Here is a 16,858-nt window from a genome sequence, read left to right as displayed (position 1 = left end):
ACTTTTTTCTCCCCTTTTCTGATGTAGAAGTTTGTCCAGAATAAAAGAAGATGAGGGGTTTGAGCCTCAGGAGCAGATTTGCATATGTTTACCCCTGAAGTGGTCACAGGGTTCAGTGTTTTCTTCATTGTTTTTAACTGCTGTCTCTCCCCTCTCTGTGCGTCGCTGTGTGTTATGCTGAGGATGTCCAGCAGAAGAGGGTTGTTTATTGGTAGCAGATTTCAAACAGGACACAGGAAAGACTGTGTCCTGACTCCTGGCCATCATAGCTCAAACACTTCAGACACAACAGGCTATTTTTACTTAAAGAAAATGGGTTAGTGGGTTTATTGATTAACATGTGAGTCCGAGGTTTTTTTTAACTTGTCAACAAAGTCATTTTTGCTTCATGGGATGTTGCATTTGCTTAGTATTAATACTAACATTTCTTTTGAATGAAGAAGCCTCTATACCAAAAAATTTCAAAATGCATTAAAATTGTACCTGAAATTGGTCTCTTACATTTTCAGGTGGCTTCCAAATAGTAAAGTAAGGCTCCTTTAAATGTTTTTTAGTTCCCTCTTCAGTCCTTGACTTTCTAACTCAGCTTAATATGGTGCTAAAACTTTCAACTCTTGCATGATTAATTGCAACTATTTACTGAGACAGCTAAAATGACGACTTTCAAATAAAATGCTTAAAGTTAAGTAGGGTTGGGTACCAAACATGGTACTTTTAAGGGTACTAACTAAAGTATGTAGGCACTACCAAGTACTGATTAATGTAAATCCATCTGTGACAAATTCTGGTACCTGAGAGTGCATCTGAGTGACAATGCCATGTTAAGACAAGTAAAGGAAGTGCCAGAAAATGCCCCAAAGCTGCAAAGCAAGCTACAGCGCTCTGTAGAGCCACCAGCTTCAACCTCAGACAAGAGTCGACAGTGCCCTGGAACTGGCAAGCCGGCCTAAGAACTCTGCTCCATTATCGGCCGCTCCAACAACAAAACTATCACTGCAGTGCCAATTTGCTCCAATAGTTATGACATTTGGTCTATTTTCGATTTCATTTTTAACAATAACCTGGTATCACTGCTTGATAAGAACACACATGCACACAAGCAGACAGACAGACAAAGACAGAAGACCAGCTTTATGTTTGATTAAAGAAGAGCAGAGGAACAGAATTGCACTTTAGCGATTCTGGTATCAGTTTAAATGTGCGCAGTACCAAACCCAAAGGTTACGACGATGAAGCTATTCAGGCAAATTGTTTAAAGTGTATCTTTTCTGTGCAACTGTGTCAATAGGTCGCTGTCATTAAATGATCTGGTTCTGAGCTTCGAAATGGAAAAAGCCCTAAAGGAAAGTCCTTGTTAATACTCTGAATTGGTGCACATGCACGCACACTTAAAAGAAAAAACTAGCACATGATTTTCAGTGTACAGCGTGATCTCAGTCACATGAGCAGAAACCAAAAAAACCCCACATTTTTTCTTGCCTTTTTTACTACAAAAACATCCATATCTTTCTGTATCTCCTGCCATTTCTCTGTTCTCGCTCTCTAAAGGTGACACAGGTTGCATTTTCTCCTTGTTGAACTCTTGTCTCCTTTTTTTCAGGGAGGAGAAGAGTGAGCAGCTATTGGACACCAGGCAGGAGTTTGAGAACATGGAAGTGGAGCTCAAGAAGCTTCAACAAGAGGTGACGCCGCAAATCACACTGACTCTCACACACCTACATGCACACAACACATAAACATAGGACTTGATATGTCCCCCCTTCACCCGCTGCTCCGTTCTCTCTCTAAGTACTTTGTGTCTGCAGCTCTGCCAGGCTTAATCAGCTAGTTAGTGACTTAGCTCATTAGAGGCTATTAGAGCTATCTTTGGTCTAGCAACAGCCTCGCATGGCTTTTGATTTGGAGTGTGCGGCAGGCTGCATGCCTGGCTAACATACTGAATGTCGTAAACAAGGTGGATGAGTTCAGGGAATGGAGGATGTGTGTGTGTTGATGCGTGCTTGTGATAATTGATAGTGTGCCGAGTTCTGTTCTTTATCTGTTTATGTAACGGACAAGACTGTGAGTTGTTTATAGATAATCTGCAGTCAAACAAGATTATAGGCCACTGACTTGTAACAACTTCCGTAGCTTTTTATTTATGATTTCATGTTTATTTTTACATCTTGGTTCATAAAATTCCTCACGAAGAGACATCCATATCAACATATTTATGCTCTGTATTTGGCTGCTGAATCCTGCAGAGCTTCCAGCTGCTGTCAGACGCTCGGTCGGCTCGGGCCTACCGGGATGAGCTGGACGCACTCAGAGAGAAAGCGATCCGTGTCGACAAACTGGAGAGCGAGCTGAGCCGATACAAGGAAAGACTTCACGACATCGAGTTTTACAAGGCCAGAGTCGAGGTACACGACTGCACACCCCCATTACCTCAAGCCACTAAAACAATTTTTTTAAGGACTTTAGCATCATGAAGTTGACTTTAAAGGAACTTACTTTTAATTGAAACATGATGAACAAGTCTTAATAATTTTAGTACAAATTGGCCATGTTGTGAAGACGAGACCATGCTACGAGACCCCAGCGACTGTCCATACTGCATAATTTCATGATGCAAGTGATTATCTGAAAGCTAAGAATACAGCACAAGTGGTATATATATATATATATATTTTTTTTTTTAAAAACTTTCAAGTACAAATGAAAATCAGACCGTACAACAATAGTTTGCATCTTATGTAACCCATCACATTGTTTCAAAAAGCCAACAAGCAAACAAGCAAGAAAGAAAAACAAAACGAACACAAGCAACAAAAACAAACGAATAACAACAACTAAAAAAAAAAAGATCTCCAAAACATTTTTGGACAGGCTGCAGTGTTTATGCATTGTTGTTTAACTTGTCTTCTTTGCTGATGTGGTGGTTTCTGTAGGAGCTGAAGGAGGACAACCAGGTCCTGTTAGAGACTAAGAGCATGCTGGAGGAGCAGCTGGATGCTAGCCGGACCCGGTCTGACAAACTGCACCTCCTGGAGAAAGAGAGTCTGCAGCTCAAATCCAAGATCCATGACCTGGAGATGGTGAGATGATGGGTTCATATGTCAGTGTAATGTATGTTGGAGCTAGACAAATATGAGGGTCAGTAATTGTGAGGGTAAAGAAACCAGAGTAATTGGGACAGGTGCATTTGTTTATTTCAACACACTGTCTATCTCTCCAGGAACGGGACATGGACCGAAAACGAATGGAGGAGCTGTTGGAGGAGAACCTTGTGCTGGAGATGGCTCAGAAACAGAGCATGGACGAGTCCCTGCACCTGGGCTGGGAGCTGGAGCAACTGTCCAAGACACCAGAACTGACCGAAGGTAAGGAGAAGGTGGAGGCAAGGATCTTTTTAAAATACAAAGACCAAGAACATATTTCAACATGCAAACAAAAAGTTTCTGAACTAAAAGTTTAAAAAAATTGAACAAAGAGGAGTGTTTAGGAAAGCAAAGAGTTAAGATATCATGCAGCTGAGACTCACCTGAGTTGACCAGGTTCAAGACTTCAAAGCCAACAGACTGGGCTTTGCTTATTGGCTCTTGGCCCTGTCGTCATCCCCCATGGCCCGTCTGCATTTGCCAGCCTCCACTTGGGTTTCTTTCCACTTGGTTAAAACCTGTAATTAATATTCAGTGACTCTTGGAGGATAATCTGTGCGTTTGGATTATGAAAGCTGTTAAGAGGTTTAACTAGCCAGGGATCTGGATAAAGACGATGTGTTGTGTGTTTGTTAAAATGCCACTTTAAAAGCTTTAAGACCTGTGTTAGTCAGACCCCAGGGCTTTGTGTTTGTCTATTTTTTGATGGATTTATATCTTTGTTGTTTAAGAACACTAAAAAATCAAAGCAGGATTTTGATTGCTTTGTTCGAATTTTTTAAAATCATTGATGCACAATCCACATTTCCTTGCTGTTATTGACCCAGCTCCTCAGAAGTCTCTGGGCGAGGAGGTAAATGAGCTGACCTCGAGCCGCCTGTTGAAGCTTGAGAAAGACAACCAGACGCTGCTGAAGACTGTGGAGGAGCTCAGAGCCGCAGCCAGTCAGGACACAGTGTCAAAACTGTCCAAAGTCAACCAGGAAAACCAGAGACTGAACCAGAAAGTAAGTAATGGACCGTTTATTTAGGTATTTAGTGTTCGGTTAGGTTAAAACATAATTTCCTTTTTTGTTCTTCTAGACAAATGTATGATGTGTATTTGCTAACTGAATGGCAAAATTACACACACAGATACTCTTCTAACATTTCCTTATCACTCAAACACTATTAAATCATGAAATCTTTGAATGGTTGAATTATTTGCATCATAGACAACAGAAAAGACAACAAAAAGAGATTATTTCTAATACCATTATTTGAGAGGTACCTCAGGGCTCCATTCTTGGTCCTTTGCTCTTCAGATTCACATCAATGATCTCTTATATGCTTATTTAGAAAATGCTCATGTCACAATAAATGCTCTTGTTTCACAATGTCCATGTAATAATTTTAATAAAAGTGAAACCCTTTGCACACCAAGGCTTATTTTTCATATTCAGCTTCCAAATTCATCATGCGATAAAAATTGTTATGCACAGAAACCTTGTGCACCGACTCTGATGCATTTTATTCTGTTCATTGCAAAAATTGGATATATGAGACAAAGTGGAAAGACACATTTGCTGCCTTGCTGCTCTACACTGGTGGTACCTCCCTAGGCTGTCCTGTCGCCACTCTCTGCCGGTGACTTGCATTTGACACCACGACTACCAGAGGGGCTGTGCTGTCCTCCCTTTCTGTCTCAACACTGCTGCTCTCCTTCTCTGTCTGTGTGCGCTTCTCCTCCTCATCATCCACTTGAATATTACTGTCTGACCTGTTGAAAGTAGGCCATCCAAGTTATAAAATGATACTGTGCGCCCCGTTCTGCTCTCTTGTTGCAGATGTAGCCTGTGTGTTCTGCATGTTACGCCGCATTTACTTCACTGCTCCTTGGTCAAACAACTCTTTTGGCCTTTGAAGGATGCAAACAAAAAAACAAACAAAAAAAACAGTAGAAACTCGAAAATGTTCTAAAAATTTTACAGACAGAGAAAGGTTTCCGGATGTGTAAATGTGATAAGCACAATGTGATGTCGTATTTATTTTTAATCATGCACAAATTTCTAAATAGTTATGCAAAGGTCCAATATTGGTTATATAGTTTTTATGAGGATTTTTTTTTAAATTTCACTTTGCAGCCTTGGAAATTGTAATTTCCTGCCCTTATCAGGGTCACTACCATGATTAGCATATTGGACCAGCTCTCCTCTATAATAAATCACCTTAACACTTAGCTTTAGGCCTTTTCACACAGACACAGTGAGAAATAAAAAAGAGAAAGAAGCAGAGAGTATAGAGAGGGGTGGATAGGAGGATGAAAGCAAAGCTGTAAATCCAGGCAGCCCTGCATTGCCTTTTCTTTCTCATTCTTTGACACCCGAGCGCCTCTCGCTAAGAGAAGTCTCTCAGCTATTTTCAGAAACATAAGCCTCTGTCTGTGCCCTCTGAATAAAAAGCATGAAATTGTGTTTTTCCTCTCACAAAGGAAAAATCCAGAGTGAGAAATTTATTTCTGAGTGACTGGAGCCAAAACACATTAAAATGTGAATGCAGCTCCTGGTCGACTTGCATAATAAAATAGTCTCATTAAAAGTGTATTTGTCTATAACTTGTGTGTGTTTGTGTGCAGAGTTGTGACAGAATGAGGTGATGTAGTCTCTGCTTGCATCATGGATTAATACTTGCACCAGAACATTAAAACTCAATCAAGATAGTGTGTCTTCCGAAAATGTAACTTGTAAATGTTGTTTACAGTTGGAGCAGCTGGGAAGTGAACTGACGGCAGACAGAGAGTCGCTCCGCAGCGCTGAATCACTCAGTACTGACCTGATGAAGGAGAAGGCTCTGCTGGAGAAGACTCTGGAAACACTCAGAGAAAACTCTGAGAGACAGGTACAAACAAACACATTCAGGCTCACAATGATGTTTTTGGGGAAGTTTATCCCAAAACCAGATGTTCAGCAAGTAACCTTTTTCCTGATATTAAGTAGGAAACATGTAGATGTATGCTGAACGATGCATTATTGACTGGCTTGGTGCAGTTAATCTAATATGTTGTAGAGAGCCACCTAACTGAGGATGTGTATAATCACATCAAACATGCATCTGCTTTGAAATATAGTTAACATACAGGACAAGTATATGGAAACATCAACACATTCAGGCAAACATCGGTTTGAGACTGTGCGTCATACACGCCGCTCTCTCTACAAAACCATCATTGATTTTCATTCCAGGAAGCTCCAAGAAAACGACTAAACTGCGTAATTTACTAAAGTCTTTACAGAGTTTTCTTGAGAGCAATCTTTGTGCAATTGATTTGCATTTGGCTCCAAAAACTATTAAGTGGAACTACCACTATGTTTTATTGACTGCACAGTTTTCCGGCTCACTGTGGCCCAGATGCAGTTGCTGGCTGTTGTTGTCTGCCGGGAGTTTGTGGCTGTTACACCTAAATCTGACACCTTTGATTAGTTTAACCATCTGATTTGTAAAATCCGGCTTTGATGAGGCAGAGAAAACACAACACGCTGCGCTCACAGATTAATGTGGGCAATTTTATCCAGTTGGTTGTAAACACAATGAGATGTAACTAATGCAGTGCTGTTACAAAACACATGCTATTCCACCGTAGTTTTGCTGTCTCCTCATAAGCTGTTTCTACATGTTATTTTAGCTCCTTGAGGTTTTTTGTTTGTTTGTTTTCGTCTAATTTAAACTAAATAAAAATTTGAAGCAGAACCTAGGGGCTTCCTTTTCAAATTTTAATATTTTTCTTCACATATCAGCTCATATTACCAAACTCCTTACAATAAACCTTTCAAATAAAGTCACACAAGTAACACACAACACAACATTTGAACCTTGAGCATCTTTCATTACCAGTAATAATCCACAAACCTAATCAAACCGATGAGTAAATCAGTCATGTTAACCCTTTGAAACCCGGATCGACATCACTTTTCTTGTGCTGCATTCAGATGCTTTCACAAATATGTTAACCTTCAAAATCTGAGCAAATGGTTTACTTTATTTTGAAAATATCAGGAAAAGGCAATGAGTAACTTGTCAAGAACTGTTTCGCAAATTGCAAGAAATTACTAGATTTGAAAAATAATTTAAAAAAAAATATGGAAAAATGTTTCCAAAATTCTGTTTAACATTATCAGAATTATTTATTAAAAAATACTTTTTACAGAATTAATGTTATTTTAAGCTTTTTTAAAGTAATTTCCTTTTTTTCTGTTTTTTCAAACCGTTTTTTATTTTAGCTATTTTTTTTGTCATTTCTTCTTGAGTTGCTCATTTCCTGTTCCCCATGTTTTTGTAAGTAATCAAGCCAATCTGCTCTGGTTTCAAAGGGTTAAACATGACCCTTGGCCGACATTAACTCTCTCATGTCTCTTGCTCAGCTGAAGGGTCTGGAGCAGGAAAACAAGCACCTGAGCCAGACGGTGGCGTCTCTGCGTCAGCGCTGTCAGGTTGGTGCTGAGGCGCGAGTCAAGGATGTGGAGAAAGAGAATCGCATTCTCCACGAGTCCATCTGCGAGACAACCGCCAAACTCAACAAGATGGAGTTTGAAAGGAAACAACTACGTGAGTGACATGTTATTAAACAGTTTTTGTGGTTCTTAGGAATCAGTATCCAACAGCTTTCTTTTCTACACAGTTTGTCATTCTGACTTCACAGAATCAACATACTGGCTGTTTGTTGTGTTTTTATGCAGGTAAAGAGCTTGAGGTGGTGAAGGAGAAAGGCGAGAGAGCAGAGGAGTTGGAGATTCTGTTGCAGAAGCTGGAGAGGGACAACGAGAGCCTGCAGAAGAAAGTTGCCAGTCTTGGAATCACATGTGAAAAGGTGTGGTGCATTTTGCTTTCTGCCTGCTTTGTATTTTGAGAAATCAGTGGGTCTGCTCCATTTCAGTGTGCCGATGCATCAATTAACACACAGCAGAGCAGACTGGAGATACTGTTTAAATGTAGCGTAATCTGGCAGCCAGCTGCAGCCATGTTAACACAGCTGCCAAAATGTTGACATTGTTGTCGCCCTACAGGACAAAAGCCATGGTAGTTTTACTTGTTGACAAATAATTGCCTGCATGGACAGTTATGATCATAATGTGATTTTTAGGAAAGCCTAAATGTCAGTCATCAGTTCTTTGTCTTATCAATCTCCCTCAACTTGTTTGTGTTGTTATGTCAAAAACTTTACTCCTCATCACTTATGTGTGTGTAGGTGGCGTCTCTGGAGAAGGAGAACACTGAGCTGGAGGCAGAGGGCCGTCGTCTGAAGAAGAAGCTGGATACGCTAAAGAACATGGCCTTCCAGCTGGAGGCTCTGGAAAAGGAGAACTCCCAGCTGGAGCACGAGAACCTGGAGCTGCGACGCTCGGCTGAGAATCTCCGGTCGGCGGGCGCTAAGGCGGCTCAGCTTGAAGCCGAGAACAGGGAGCTGGAGAGCGAGAGGAGCCAGCTGAAGCGCAGCCTGGAGCTGCTCAAAGCCTCGTCCAAGAAGACGGAGAGATTAGAGGTGAGACTTCAGCACTGCCTGTCATATGGCAGGCAGTGAGACACAGATAAAATGCAACTATGTGGCAAAACAATTTAAAAAATAAAAAGCAGACTACTGATGGTCCCTAACAGAGACTGCAGAACAGCCGTAGAGCTAAAAGCCCCTTTTAATATTTGGCTTTTTTGATTTATTGTCGCAGATGTATATTTTTACAGGTAAGTTACAGGGGATCTGGCTTGTAATGCCATTGGGGAGCAGCGCAACTAGTTCATGGATGCTTTTAATATCCTAATCTGGCTTTTGCTCTCCCAGGTGAGTTACCAGGGCCTAGATACAGAGAACCAGCGCCTGCAGAAAGCTTTAGAGAACAGCAGCAAGAAGATCCAGCAGTTGGAGGCCGAGCTGCAAGAGGTGGAGACCGAGAATCAAACCCTCCAACGCAACCTGGAGGAGCTCAAGATCTCCAGTAAACGCCTGGAGCAGCTGGAGCAGGAGGTAAGAAAAATGCATTCATGCAGTAGCAATAATCACATGATGAAATGTGTGAAATGGCTTCATAAGAAAACAAAATCTGAACTTTTAACAAGTGTTAAAAAACAATATTTTTTTGGCTGCACTCTTTTCTGGAACAGAACAGGTACAACATCAAATGACATAGCTGTAGGTGTTTTACTGACACAGCTTCACAGACTTTTTTAGGGACGGACTGATTCTGCCAGTCAGAATGAGGTCAATCAGATTGGCCCAAAATTGTAGTAGACTAAAGTAGTGTTTATGATACAGCAGTTTAAAGAATCTTGTGTATAAAAATGTGTTTTTTGGCACTTTAGCAGCACTGCAGCTCTTTTGGTTCATTCTGACAAAGTTACAGTAGTTTTCCAGCAGAGTTGGATTATCCCAGATTATTTGTCAGAATAGATTTTTGGCCCTTTAAATTAATCTGTGTCCACTTTTAGCCAAACATGTATTTACAAGGCATTTAGACTAATAGTAAATCCCATCATGTTTCATCCATCTGCTCTGTATTATCCTCCAGAACAAGACTCTGGAGCAGGAAAGCTCCCAGCTCGAGAAAGACAAGAAGCTTCTGGAGAAGGAGAACAAGCGTCTGAGGCAGCAGGCCGAGATCCGCGACTCCAAACTGGATGACAGCAACCAGCGGATCGCCTCCTTGGAGAAAGAGAATCGGACCATGGGCAAGGAGATGATCTTCTTCAGGGACTCCTGCACCCGAGTCAAAGACCTGGAAAAAGAGAACAAGGAGCTGCTCAAACTGGGCAACATTGATAAGAAGACCCTCATCGCACTCAGAGAGGTAAGAGTACAAGTCAGCAGATATTTGTTTTTCCAGCATTTCTCAAGAGTTTTTCCTGATTAAAATGAGGGGGTGTGGATATGCACTGTGGTTCAACTGGCTCAAGCAAACAATTTTTACAAGCAACTTTCTTCAAGACTTCAAATAATTACGTGAGATAAGATACTGAAGATTTTTTCCAATAACAATGTACCCAAAATATGCGCAACGTTATTTGTCGAGCTCATTTTGATCAAAATTAGGTAGAAGCTTGTTGTCTTCTTTACTATGGTTGGAAAGAGGATTGCTTTTTGTTTAAATAACGTTTTACGTATGAGTTATTGAACCGGGAATTTTTCATCTTTGAATATCTTTCCAACTTTACTGACGTGCACATATCTGCAGTTTGAGTTTTTAAGTGCCCCCTGAGATATAAAACTATAAAGTTGTATTGTGACTCCTTTTCCCTGTTGTTTGATGTTTAATACTATTAAACATCAAACAACAAGAAAAAGGAGACTAATAATGACCTCATTGATTTTCTTTCGCGTTTATAGGACTGGTACGTGCTTAGCTGCAGTCCAGATAAAAACAGGGAGCTCTTTTCTTCCTTTTTGGCAGATTTGAACCTGCCAAAACCCTGCATGTCTGAAGACTGAGCTTCACATGTTTACAGATTTATCTGTCATAATCATTTGTTGATTCAGATGTGTCAAACATTTCTTTCTTTGAAGGCACTTAAAGAAACATACAACAATAGCTTTTCTGTCATTTCGTTCTACTAAATTTTGTTTTAGTGGAACAAATTGAAACGATCCTGTTGTTTTATCACTGCTGAAGGGGAAAACATTTTTAAAACACACCACAGGTATGATTGTTGATGGGAATCTATTATGTCATGTATCGATAACACAGACAGCAAAGCTTAGTACACAATGTTGAATCTTCCATTAAAATCATGCATCTTCATTATTAGTTATTACTGAATAAATTGAACGTATTTGTGTGTCTCAGAGTTACTCAGTGTGAGCCTGTCTGTGTGTGTTTAGGAGCTTGTGAGCGAGAAGCTGCGGACTCAGCAGATGAATAATGATCTGGAGAAACTGACACATGAGTTGGAGAAGATTGGACTGAACAAGGAACGGCTGCTGCACGACGAGAGCTCCGACGACAGGTATCGTCTCACACACACACACGCACACACACACACAAGCCACAATGGTCACCATTCTGTGACGGGTCTTAAACCCTAAAATAAGAACTCACTTGATCATTAAAAATGATCAATACAGTCCAAGAAAATCAGCCCTGTGGCCCATTTTAGCTCTGGTGTTGAAGTTTTAATTAATCTGAGTCTATAGCAGAATCCTCCCGAGGGAATTTTATGAGCCAGTATCTCCTCCGCTTGCTTCACTCTTGCCAAGAAGTCAGTTGGCCCTGCTACACTGCAGCCATGACAATAATACATTATCTGTGTTTAGGATTACAAATGTGTGATCACACTCTGGAGGCACAAATACAAACACGCAGAGCTAACTTGAGTTTATTTTCAGGTTTAAACTTCTGGAAACAAAGCTGGAGTCAACTCTGAAATCATCTTTGGAGATTAAAGAAGAGAAGATCGCCGCCCTGGAGGCCAGACTGCAGGAGTCCTCCAACCTCAACCAGCAGCTTCGCCAGGAGCTCAAGACGGTCAGTGACACAAATCCATAATATTAAAGATAGAAATACATGTACAAAAATACAGGATTTTGGACGAGTTGCATGCAGATGCTTTGCCTGACCACAATACAGAAGACCTGAAACATAAAACACATTACTCCCCACAAAGTCAAAACCAATCTCCCTGCCTGTCCACTTGAGAATGGAGTGTCCTAAAATCTTCCCTCCGCAGTCTAAAACATTAGAAACACTGAAAACACTGAGGGCGTCTCAGACCGATACATTATTTATTCATCCACTCTTCCACTTCTATCACCAGTTTATCTATTCATGAGGCGGCAGGAGACTGTCAAAGAGGTGGAGTGGAGGATGTCTGCTCTCCTTTCGGGAGGAGTTTGTGTTTTGAACTTGCTGACACAAATCGGATCCAAAGATAAAGGGCGAAAGGGGAAAAGTTGAGGCTTCTGGAGATGAACTCTCAGCTTCAGCAGTGACACTTCCCTGTCACTCATGTCATATTCTACTAGTGTAGTTTGCGTTTTCATTCAGTAAAGTTCAGTACAGTCAAGCCTGGGGCAGTATGTCACTATCAGATGTCTTGGATTTATGTAATATTGATGTTGGAGGTCTTTTTATTACACTGAAGGAGCCCAAGTGTTGACTCGCATGTTTCTGCAGGTGAAGAAAAACTACGAGGCGCTGCGTCAGAGGGAGGAGGAGGAGAGGATGGTGCAGAGCTCGCCCCCTAGAGGAGCGGAGGACCCTCAGGCTGTCAGTAAATGGGAGAAAGAGAGTCATGAAGCCACCAGAGAACTGCTGAAAGTCAAAGACAGACTCATTGAGGTGGAGAGAAATGTAAGAAAGACACAAAATCAGGATTCCTTATTGACTTGGTGAACACACACATTTGGATTGTGCGTACGGTATCTTATATAATGTGTGTGTTTTTCCCAGAATGCCACGCTACAGGCTGAGAAGGCGGCTCTGAGGAGCCAGCTCAAACAACTGGAAACTCAAAGCTCCAACCTGCAGGCTCAGATCGTGGCCGTGCAGAGACAGACGGCCTCTTTACAGGAGAACAATACGGCACTGCAGACGCAGAATGCCAAGCTGCAGGTAATCCCCCACACATCCTACACAATACAGCGTCCTGTCGAAAACGCCACACATACAGTACAAATGACAAAGCTACCCAGTATGTGAATCAGAAGTTTTATTCCAGTACCATATTACATTAATTCCTTGAACAATGACACAATATTTTTTGATACATCAAAGTCTACCACAATGCATTTTTGATTCAATCAATAAGAAACAATACCAATAAATATCTTCATTGTCTTTTTCCCAAGGATGTCACCTTGAGCAAACACTGATGCACCATTTTCTGGCATTTTGTAGACTTATCAATAAATAAAGAAAATAAACAACAGATAAATCAACTAAAGAAGTTTTTAGTTGCAGCCCTTATAGCTCGACTCATTTCCCAAATAAAGATCTAATATTCTTTTTAAATAATTCAGTAAAACAAGTTGATTTCAAGATCCCATTGGTATCTTATCATATTGATGATGTTCAAATTTCTGTCTTTTCTGATCACTTCAAGGAGTAATTGTTTCAGCTATACTATCTAATAACAGCAAAAAGACCCGAAACAGATCTAAAAGTCAGTAATGGTTTACCTTTAATACAGCTGTTGACAAAACAGTCTTACCCCAAAGTTTATTTCCCTCATACTGCATGCAATATCATTTTATAATTTTCTGAATACGATTTTTTTGTCTTACTGATAAAATATTTTAGCTCGAAATCACAAGTTCCCCTTTTTCCTCCAATGGCTTTTAGAATGTACAGTAATGCTGAATTCTGATAAAGAAGAACTTCCCTAAAACACAACCTCGTATTTCTCCTAGATGCATGCACTATATGTTTATATTTATAATGATAGTAATAATAATGATGATGATGATGATGATGATAATAGAAATAATAAATATGTATAATATGATAATGATAAGGTCATGTCCCTATTAGAATAAGATAGCATCAATAGTATAATGACATAAAATGCTTCCTGAACTATTCTATAACATTGAATTGGATACAAAACAACACTTAAACAATTCTACATTTTAAACATCTAATACGAAGCTCTCCAGCCTTCTTCCAACATCGCTCTGTTTGTACAGTTGCTGTGCCAGGCGGCTGCTTAGCTCCCTGGTATGGATTTAGACTTGTACTCTCTGTTTGGCAGTAATTCAAACCCTGCTTATAGGCGACCTGACCTTACACTGACCATACAGTAGCTTCTGGCTCTTTCTGGGGCTGTTTACATATATCTCTTCGTGTGTGTGTGTGTGTGTGTGTGTGCGCTGGAGGTAAAAAGCCGTCTCTGTTTAAAGATACATAAAGTGTGTCTGTGTGTCAGAAGGAGAATACACACACTGGTCATGATTGAAGGGGGATTTTAGACGAGGAAACCACTGTGACCACAAAGGAAACTTGAAAAGAAAGTTTTCCTGATGGTGTTTCTGTAGATGGAGCTTACAGCAAAAGAGGGGAGAACAAAGCGAACAGAGGCATAGTGCCCCCTGTGGACAGAAACAGCAACAACCTCTGATTATAATGTCATAATCAGAGGTTGTGTCACTTTAATGTGTGTCAGTTTGTGACATTTTGTGTACCATCACATATGTCTCTCCATATTTCTGATTTTATTTTCATTCCCTCTCTCACACCGTGAAAAGAAAACATTAAAAAGTTAGTGTCCAGGCTGCCTTAAAATTTCATGTTGACTCAATTTGAAAATACAAATGTAGTTTATTTTGTAATAATTCAACTTGTTTTTTCTTTTTTCAAATTCAGCCAACTTAAAAATGTAAGGCAGCACAGTTACTAACTTTTTAAAGTTAAAACAAAAAGCTTATTTTTAAAGCTCAGTTAATGTGTTCCAGCTACTTGAATTATGTTTGAATTGAGTTTGAATTTGACACGTTTTAAAAATGCTGGGCATGTGGGACAAGGAGAAAAAATAGTTTTTAAGGGTTCATGAAAAGTCTTTGAAAAGTTTTGAAATTTTGTCCATGAAAATGTGTGGAAACCCTGACTTTTACCTTTATTTCCCTTGATGTTTGATTTGAGGTACTCCTCACAGATCACAGGAAAAATGATCTTTTAACAAGTGTAGACCTGCAACTTTTTTCTTTCCTCTGTGGTCTTCTCTTCCACTGTTTTGCTCCATTTGTTATTTTTTACATCAGTCCCTCTCCTCTTCCTCTCCCCTCCCACACGCCCCTTTTTGCACCTCCTTCCTTGATAAATCTCTGTCTTCGTCCTCTCCTTTAGGTGGAGAACTCCACCCTGAGCTCCAAGAGTGGAGCCCTCATGGCCCAGAACGCCCAGCTGCAGAGCCAGCAGAGCAGCGTGGAGGGGGAGCGTGAGGGAGCTCTGAGGGAGAAAGAGGAGCTGAGGGCCACCTATGAGCTGCTCCTGCGCGACCACGAGAAGCTGGCGGCGCTCCATGAGAGGCAGGCGGCCGAGTATGAGGCGCTGATTGGAAAGCACGGAGGCCTGAAAACCTCCCACAAGAGCCTGGAGCAGCAGCACAGGGACCTGGAGGACAAGTGAGACCGGGTTTAGGAGCATGGGAGGGATGCAAGCTCAAGTCTTACTCATGACTTGATGCATTACTTTGACCTTCTTTGAACGTTCTTTTATGAGGTCAATTTGTTTTATGTCCATTAAAAGCGGTTATTTTTGCCACCAACAGGCTCAGATTCTTAATAAAAGTGCCTGACAACATTATGGAAATGATCCTTTTAACCTTTTTGTTAAAGAGTAAGACTTTTTGTTTAACCAAAAACAGCCATGAAATCACCATCACCAAACCACCCAGACTCCATTTATATATATATATATATATACATACACATATGTCTTTCTTTGTAGGATCACTTTCATAATGATGCCAGACACTTAAGTTAATAATCCTCTAAAATAAGATCCATGCTGGAAAATACCAAAATTACCCTTTTAAAACCTTCTTTATGTGAAGTCATTGAACAGTTTGTAATGTGTGTGTTTTATGTGTGCAGGTATAAGCAGCTCTTGCAGAGGAAAGGTGAGCTGGAGGATCTGGAGAAAAATCTGAAGGAGAAGCAGGAAAAAATGGCACAAGAAAACCAAACACACCAAGCCACTGCTGACCAGTACAAACTGCTCAAAGAGGAAAATGACAGGTCAGATCCACGTGTATCAATATTTTTATCTTAAACACTCTGCAAATGTATGAATAACATGTCAACAAAGTGACTCAATCTTTTAAACTTGATATTTTTCCTAAATCCTACCTGAATTTTCAATGGATTTAATAAAGCCCTTTTACATGCACGTGTGTAGATCTTGAGGAGTCCCTCTGCTCTCTCCGCAGGCTGAATAACACATATCGTCAGCTGGTGAAGGACAATGACAATCTCCAGCTGGATCATAAGAACACAAAGACCCAGCTGAACAGCGCCAAGCTGGAACAGACCAAGCTGGAGGCCGAATTCTCAAAACTGAAAGAGCAGTACCAGCAGCTGGACATCACCTCCACCAAGCTGACCAACCAGTGTGAGGTGAGGAGACTCTTCCCTTCTCTTCTCTTCTCTTCTCTTCTCTTCTCTTCTCTTCTCTTCTCTTCTCTTCTCCTCTCCTCTCCTCTCCTGGTTGGTCAGCTCTCTTCTTCTCTTCTCTTCTCTTCTCTTCGCTTCGCTTCATCTTGGGAGTTTCCCATTATATTTCTCTGTGCCACTTTTAAAACCAGCTTTTTGCTGGTTTGCCTTTTGTAGAAATGACTTCTAAAGCCAGCTGTGTTGTGGATGGTTTAAACCCTTTTAATGAATCAAATTTGTTGTTGATCCAGGTGTCTTAGCATCTCTTTATTTAATGTGTAAATGTGTATGTGTGTGTGTGTGTGTGTGTGTGTGTGTGTGTGTGTGTGTGTGTGTGTGTGTGTGTGTGTGTGTGTGTTTGTGTTAGTTGTTGAGCCAGCTGAAAGGAAACCTGGAGGAGGAGAACCGCCACCTGTTGGACCAGATCCAGACTCTGATGCTGCAGAATCGCACATTGCTGGAGCAGACCATGGAGAGCAAGGACCTGTTCCACGTAGAGCAAAGACAATACATGTAAACCCCTGATGATCACTTTTCTTTAAAACAGACACCAAACATGTCCATGTGTACAGTTATTTTGATATTCTAACAGTATATTTGGTATTTGGACCAGC

General features: G+C 40.7%; 1 protein-coding gene across 4 annotated transcripts in view; it reads left to right on the top strand.

Annotated features, from left to right (window-relative positions):
* Positions 1 to 16,858, top strand: part of ccdc88ab (coiled-coil domain containing 88Ab) — an 86,506-nt gene that overhangs the window by 54,181 nt on the left and 15,467 nt on the right. For all 4 annotated transcript variants that reach the window (XM_042501659.1, XM_042501657.1, XM_042501658.1 and 1 more), the window contains exons 9-27: positions 1,601 to 1,682; positions 2,244 to 2,402; positions 2,931 to 3,077; positions 3,218 to 3,362; positions 3,968 to 4,146; positions 5,879 to 6,016; positions 7,537 to 7,720; positions 7,852 to 7,982; positions 8,361 to 8,654; positions 8,949 to 9,131; positions 9,673 to 9,951; positions 10,980 to 11,104; positions 11,484 to 11,622; positions 12,271 to 12,447; positions 12,547 to 12,708; positions 14,938 to 15,215; positions 15,687 to 15,830; positions 16,022 to 16,208; positions 16,612 to 16,757. In XM_042501659.1, the coding sequence (XP_042357593.1) occupies positions 1,601 to 1,682; positions 2,244 to 2,402; positions 2,931 to 3,077; positions 3,218 to 3,362; positions 3,968 to 4,146; positions 5,879 to 6,016; positions 7,537 to 7,720; positions 7,852 to 7,982; positions 8,361 to 8,654; positions 8,949 to 9,131; positions 9,673 to 9,951; positions 10,980 to 11,104; positions 11,484 to 11,622; positions 12,271 to 12,447; positions 12,547 to 12,708; positions 14,938 to 15,215; positions 15,687 to 15,830; positions 16,022 to 16,208; positions 16,612 to 16,757 (3,279 nt within the window). The remainder of the gene's footprint in view (positions 1 to 1,600; positions 1,683 to 2,243; positions 2,403 to 2,930; positions 3,078 to 3,217; positions 3,363 to 3,967; positions 4,147 to 5,878; positions 6,017 to 7,536; positions 7,721 to 7,851; positions 7,983 to 8,360; positions 8,655 to 8,948; positions 9,132 to 9,672; positions 9,952 to 10,979; positions 11,105 to 11,483; positions 11,623 to 12,270; positions 12,448 to 12,546; positions 12,709 to 14,937; positions 15,216 to 15,686; positions 15,831 to 16,021; positions 16,209 to 16,611; positions 16,758 to 16,858) is intronic.

The sequence above is a fragment of the Plectropomus leopardus genome, chromosome 15 (assembly GCF_008729295.1).
Source record: "Plectropomus leopardus isolate mb chromosome 15, YSFRI_Pleo_2.0, whole genome shotgun sequence".
Classification (NCBI taxonomy): Eukaryota; Metazoa; Chordata; class Actinopteri; order Perciformes; family Serranidae; genus Plectropomus; species Plectropomus leopardus.
The sequence above is the reverse complement of the archived record's forward strand: the minus strand, read 5'-3'. Positions and strand labels throughout refer to the sequence as shown.